We start from the raw sequence: 7,015 nt of genomic DNA on the forward strand, positions 1-7,015 counted from the left end.
AGATGTTTAAGGGTGGACTCATAGTAGCTTGTAGGTTGGTATACTAGGACGTGTAGGTATGTATGTCGTTACAAGCAGTATGCTATGGTGCGTCCCTGTCGTCTTGGTAGGGATACAGCTGTATGTATGTATATATAGGATATGTATGTATTAGACGTGGATATAATATATCGTATATGTAATTATAATACTGAGTATTATCTGTATAATTCTTGCATATTTCTCATGGTGATTAAGTATTATGTTACTCAATCCTAGTATACGACTACTATAGATCTGTCACAGCTCTAAGTTGGTGGTATATGAATACTATTCTTGTTATACGTGTGTGTATATCGTACATATATGTATCATCTATGGAGATCTAGTACATTCACTGGTTAATAATGGACACACAGAGGTGGTCACAGTGTCACATCATAGTTGTGTGACCAAATTATATAGCATCCACGTGACATCTGTGGTGGGGGGGTGTGGTAACGATATGTATAATACTTATATATATGTATATATATATATATGTATATGTATTATATATCTCTCTAGAGTGTACTCACTATAGTGTTGTTATAATGTATATTGATATTCATCTCAGTTATTCGCGGGTCATTGCGTATATGTATACGCATCATCGTACCTCTGTATATGTCTCAGCGCTATCTCTCTCCTCCACCTCTGTAGATTGTCTATCTCTTGTACCCTGTGTCTATGTCACTCACGGTTGTTCCTATATATTCATTGAGTGAACTAGAGCGTTAGATGCGCTCCTGTCGTAGCTATTATCGTCTTCCGTTGGTTGTGTGGTTCATGTATAGTGGTATTTGTATATATCGTGTGAGCCTGTAGGATCGTTCTGTGTCGGTTATGTGTGTGCACCTACGGACTTGGGTAACCACATAGTGCTGTGTATGTAGAATGTATGTCATCTATCTGTATCGTCCACTTAGCTCACCTGGTCTCCTACGCTGTCAATAGTGTGTTTAAGGGTCTATTTATACTCTGGTCGGTTATAGGAGATGTGGGCATGAGATGGAATATGTCTACGTGCTGGTAGTTTCATATTCGTATACCGTCGGGATATATGTGTATATGTAATGGTATAAGTTTATGGTTTTATGGTCCTTCTTTACTAGGTTAGGCTTGGTCGTGCTATAGCTATCGCCTCTAAGCGGGCGGTCTGCAGGATCGAATGATATCCTAGTATATCCTTATATATGTATATCTTGTAATGTCTATAATAGGATCCATTCTGTCTATCATGGAGATTAAATGTGTAGACTGGCGGCGCCTCAGGCCAAACCAGCAGCCAGACAGATGTGGAGGCAGACGCCGCGGAGGACGTGATGGACGTCAGGTCTGTGAGGATGGCGTGCAGCCAGCAGCCTGATCACCACCGTGGCGCCCGCACCCAGGATGCTACGCAGCTCCGCAGCCAGTCTGCACAGCAGCGCCGTCTTCCCCGCGCCGGCCGCGCCGTGCACCACCAGCGGGCCGTGTTGCACGTTGGTGGACTCCCACATGGCGCAGCACAGTTTACTCAGAAGCCCCTCCCTGCCACAGAGATTACCCAGAAGCCCCTCTTTGCCACAGGGTTTACCCAGAAGCCCCTCTTTGCTGCAGAGACCAAAGCACATCTCGCCGCAAGCTTCTGCCCCCACGCTGTCTGAGATTTCCTTCTTTCCGTCCGCGATGCTTCCCCAGGGCTTCTCCTGCCTACCGTTCATTGCCGCGGCGATCCCAGCCTTCATCTGCGAGACAAACTGCTGGCAGACGGCGTCCAGGTACTGGGCGTGCTCTCGGCATTTGGGGTCCACGCCTCCCTTGCAGAGCTCCACGCTGTGCAGGTTGAAGCTGGGCGGTGGCGCTGCGAGGAGGCGGGACCGGAGGGCGGCGAGGAGGCGTTGAGCGTCTGCGTCCAGCACGCCACCGGCGCTCAGGTCCAGGAAACGGGCGAAGCGTTTGGGGCCGTCCCGCGCCCTCTGGCGGGGGATCTCTCGCACAAAGAGCAGAGCTGATGGGTCGCCACCGTCCGCCAATAGACCGCGCTCCAACTCTCGCTCCAACACTGATGGCGAGAAGAAACACACAAAGAAACACACGCTCAGGCTCAGGTTTGTACTGGTAGGTTACTGTAAACCATTTACAGCTAACACCTCCCAGTATCTCACTGTAATGGTGTTATACAGGATTATACTGTAAACCATTTACAGCTAACACCTCCCAGTATCTCACTGTAATGGTGTTATACAGGATCATACTGTAAATGGCAATGCATTCTGGGAGAACATAATAATATGAGAAATCAGAATCAGAAATCAGAAAGGGCTTTATTGCCAAGTACGTTGCACATACGAGGAATTTGTCATGGTGTTGTTGGAGCATGTCACACATACAAATATAAGAAGGATAAAAAGATACACACAATACTGTGTGTATATGTTTATACATATACATATACACACAGTACGTGTGTTATATATTACAGCACTATCTGTGAATGTTACAGATTACAGGTGTTTACTGTTAACACCAATGCATCTTAGGAAAAAGAAAGGAAAGGCGGGAAGTACGCTGCAGCCGCTATTTACAGTAAAATACCTTAAACTTTAAAAACAGTATGCGTACTGTAAATACACAGTAGTTTACTTGCGAAGCTGCTGCCGGTTTATTACTGTGATGAATACTGTGAAAAATACTGTGAAAAATACTGTGAAAAATACTGTGAATTTACTGTGAAACGTTTTACAGTGTAGGTATTTTTGTTTTGCAACAAGAATATGACACACAACTACGAAAACGAAACAAGTACTCACATTTTTTTTACTTATTTTTGAAGTAACCTATTTACAGTGATCCTAGACTTTATTTTTGACTTTTTTCCCTAAAAATATATTTTTTTTAGATTCTCAAAACATTTGACTTTTTCTTTTATAACTAAAAATATTCCGACTTATTTGCGCTAAACATTTTTTTATTTCAAATATTTATATTTCCTAAATATATTTGACTTTTTCTTTTTTGACCTTTTATATTATTTTTGACCATATGTTTCCCTCTCTGACCTGATGTGAGGAGCTCTTGTTTCTGCTCGGCCGTGATCTCTCCGGCGTTGGCGGCGGTGCGTAGCAGCTGCAGCAGCGTTGTCTCCGTGTGCCTCCAGCCGCCAGCGCCAGCGTCCCGCTGGGGCTCGCTCTCCGGCCCGAGGTCGGCGGAGGCGGGGAAGTGAGCCGTGATTGGCTGAAGCACGTAGGAGGGGGGGACGGCGTTGTCGTCTCGGAGGAACCAGCGAGTCAGCAGCGCGGTGCCTTCGCGGTTTTTGGAGAGTTTGGACAGAAGAAGTTCAAACTGCTTCTCTGGGACGCGGCGAGGGAGAGTACGCTCGCCGTACCGGTTCCCCAGCAGAGCCTTCGGAGCCCGGACGCAGGAAAGAAAGAGAAGAAAAGGGAAGATTATTGGCATTTTATAACGCTCCAAAACAATAATTTAATCTGTTAAATAAAAGATAAATATTTTATGTGAAAATAAATTAATTTTTCGTTTAAAAAGAGATTTAATGGCTACTCACTGTTACGTTTGTCGCCATACGTAAGATAATTTACGTAAGATAAGATACGTAATATAATTTACGTAAGATAAGATACGTAATATAATTTACGTAACATAAGATACGTAACATTAGATACATGACATAAGATACGTAAGATAATTTACGTAAGATAAGATACGTAATATAATTTACGTAAGATAAGATACGTAATATAATTTACGTAACATAAGATACGTAACATTAGATACATGACATAAGATACGTAAGATAATATACGTAACATAAGATACGTAAGATAATATACGTAACATAAGTTACGTAAGATAATATACGTAAGATAATATACGTAACATAAGTTACGTAAGACAATATACGCAACATAAGTTACATAAGATAATATACATAACATAAGTTACGTAAGATAATATATACGTAAGATAATATACGTAACATAAGTTACGTAAGATAATATATACGTAAGATAATATACGTAACATAAGTTACGTAAGATAATATATACGTAAGATAATATACGTAACATAAGTTACGTAAGATAATATATACGTAAGAATATACGTAACATAAGTTACGTAAGATAATATATACGTAAGACAATATACGCAACATAAGTTACATAAGATAATATACATAACATAAGTTACGTAAGATAATATATACGTAAGATAATATACGTAACATAAGTTACGTAAGACAATATACGCAACATAAGTTACATAAGATAATATACATAACATAAGTTACGTAAGATAATATATACGTAAGATAATATACGTAACATAAGATACGTAACATAAGTTATGTAAGATAATATATACGTAAGATAATATACGTAACATAAGATACGTAAGATAAGTTGCGTTAAAAAAGGGCCTAAAAAGCAAGAAAATAGTGAAATGTCAGAATCGTAAAAAAGCGTCAACAACTTTTGTAGAGTTTGATGAAACCACAGAGGGTCATGTGTGTTTTCACTGAGAAGCGTTGACATTATCTAAACATAAAGCTGATAAACACGTGGATTATGATTCAGGGAAGGCGAGAGACTGACGGTGAAAGCTGGACCGGCTGAAATCCTCCGGCAGCGCTCGATCTCCTGCAAGAAGATCTCAGCGGCCTCGTGGTCTCCGGACGGGGCGCTTCGGAGACCCCAACGCAGATCCACCACCTGGACAGGAAGTGCATATTATATACACATTATATTTATACACAAAATATATATTGTATATCTACGGAGAGGATTAGGGCCAATGTGAAAAATGTATTTCAGTTCTGACATTTTCCACATTGGCCCTAATACTATATATAATGTGTTCAGTTACTGTATTTACTGGTCTCAAAGGAGCAGTGTGTAGGATTTAGGGGCATCTAGCAGTGACTGAATGCCTCTGCAAGCGTGTAAGGAACTACAATGGCCTTCAGGTAACGTAAAAACACGAAAGGGTATTTGGTTTGTCCATTCTGGGCTACTGTAGAAACCAAACCGTTCTCACTCCCAACTCGTAAAATACTGACGCTTGGTCAGTGTCTCTCAGCGTAACAGTAACAGTAGAGAGTAGTATGTAGAGAGACAGCAGTAGAGAGTAGTATGTAGAGAGTAGTATGTAGAGAGACAACAGTAGAGAGTAGTATGTAGAGAGTAGTATGTAGAGAGACAACAGTAGAGAGTAGTATGTAGAGAGACAGCAGTAGAGAGTAGTATGTAGAGAGTAGTAAGAAGAGAGACAACAGAGAGTACTATGTAGAGAGAACAGTAGAGAGTAGTATATAGAGAGACAACAGTAGAGTAGTATGTAGAGAGATAACACTAGACAGTAGAGAGTGAGACAGCAGTAGAGTACTATGTAGAGAGAACAGTAGAGAGTAGTATGTAGAGAGACAACAGTAGAGTAGTATGTAGAGAGATAACACTAGACAGTAGTATGTAGTGAGACAGCAGTAGAGAGTACTATGTAGAGAGACAACAGTAGAGAGTAGTATGTAGAGAGACAGCAGTAGAGAGTAGTATGTAGAGAGACAGCAGTAGAGAGTAGTATGTAGAGAGACAACAGTAGAGAGTAGTATGTAGAGAGACAGCAGTAGAGAGTAGTATGTAGAGAGACAACAGTAGAGAGTAGTATGTAGAGAGACAACAGTAGAGAGTAGTATGTAGAGAGACAGCAGTAGAGAGTAGTATGTAGAGAGACAGCAGTAGAGTAGTATATAAAGAGACAACAGTAGAGAGTAGTATGTAGAGAGACAGCAGTAGAGAGTAGTATGTAGAGAGACAACAGTAGAGAGTAGTATGTAGAGAGACAACAGTAGAGAGTAGTATGTAGAGAGACAACAGTAGAGTAGTATATAAAGAGACAACAGTAGACAACAGTAGATCCCCTCAAAATCCTGCACACTGCTCCTTTAAACTTAAAAGTTTACATTTAGAAACTGACCTCAAACACCAGCCCCAGACTACGGCAGAAAGCAAGGACTTCTGGGTAAGCTTTCTCCAGCAGAGCTTTCCTCTCGCTGCTCATATCTGACACAGAGCAGCCACACGGTCAGAGATACTCAGATAGGACAGAGATACTCAGATAGGACAGAGATACTCAGATAGGACAGAGATACTCAGATAGGACAGAGATACTCAGATAGGACAGAGATACTCAGATACGATGCAACAGAGTGAAACTCAGAGTTCAGACATAATCCAAAAGATTATCAGTGTGCAACAGAAACATGAATGTAGAGAAATGTAACAAAAAATGTGTTGACTGCGTTGAAAAAAGTAGTTGAAAGCTGCAAAAAAAAAAGAGTAAAATCCGAGAGTTGCTAGGAGTTTGGTGCAGTGTGCTCATTATTAAAAACCAGAAACCATTCACAGCAGGACAGTTTGTTGTTCCAAATAAACTACTCATTCATTTAATAGTTTACAACTAACAGATATATCTTTGCAGCTGTCTAATCTTGGTGAACATACGTACGTATCTACGTATAAATGGACTGAAACTGGTCTGACCTGTGAATGTGGAGCTGATGAAGACTCGGATCATGTTGCTCCCCCGTCCTCTCAGGACGTCCTGCAGGCCCACGTCTCCGGCCGACGCTGGACGCTCCGCCATCCTGTCCCTCGCCGTCTGTTTCTCCGTCTGTTTCTGACTGCTGCTCCAGTTGTTTGGTTTCTCCTCCCTCAGGTTGGTTTCCCTCCGAGAGTTTCCTCCCCGACAACCACTTCTCCCTCCTGACCCGCTGGTGTACTGCGACTCTTCACACCGTTGTGTGTATATATACAGTATCTCACAAAAGTGAGTACACCCCTCACATTTTAGTAAATATTTCATTATATCTTTTAATGGGACAACACTGAAGAAATTACACTTTGCTACAATGTAAAGTATGAAGTGTACAGCTTGTATAACAGTGTAAATGTGCTGTCCCCTCAAAATAACAACACACAGCCATTAATGTCTGAACCGC

The 7,015-nt window shown here is 41.4% G+C and overlaps 1 protein-coding gene across 1 annotated transcript in view; it reads right to left on the reverse strand.

Annotated features, from left to right (window-relative positions):
- The window catches only part of nwd1 (NACHT and WD repeat domain containing 1), a 41,561-nt gene extending 34,901 nt beyond the window's left edge, over window positions 1-6,660 (reverse strand). The window contains exons 1-5 of the mRNA XM_035998855.1: window positions 6,558-6,660; window positions 5,992-6,077; window positions 4,614-4,730; window positions 3,063-3,405; window positions 1,301-2,065 (exon numbers count right to left, since the gene is read on the reverse strand). Of these exons, the coding sequence (XP_035854748.1) occupies window positions 1,301-2,065; window positions 3,063-3,405; window positions 4,614-4,730; window positions 5,992-6,077; window positions 6,558-6,660 (1,414 nt within the window). The remainder of the gene's footprint in view (window positions 1-1,300; window positions 2,066-3,062; window positions 3,406-4,613; window positions 4,731-5,991; window positions 6,078-6,557) is intronic.
- Between the last annotated feature and the right edge of the window lie 355 nt (window positions 6,661-7,015).

The sequence above is a fragment of the Sander lucioperca genome, unplaced genomic scaffold (assembly GCF_008315115.2).
Source record: "Sander lucioperca isolate FBNREF2018 unplaced genomic scaffold, SLUC_FBN_1.2 Unpl_21, whole genome shotgun sequence".
In the NCBI taxonomy this organism is placed as follows: domain Eukaryota; kingdom Metazoa; phylum Chordata; class Actinopteri; order Perciformes; family Percidae; genus Sander; species Sander lucioperca.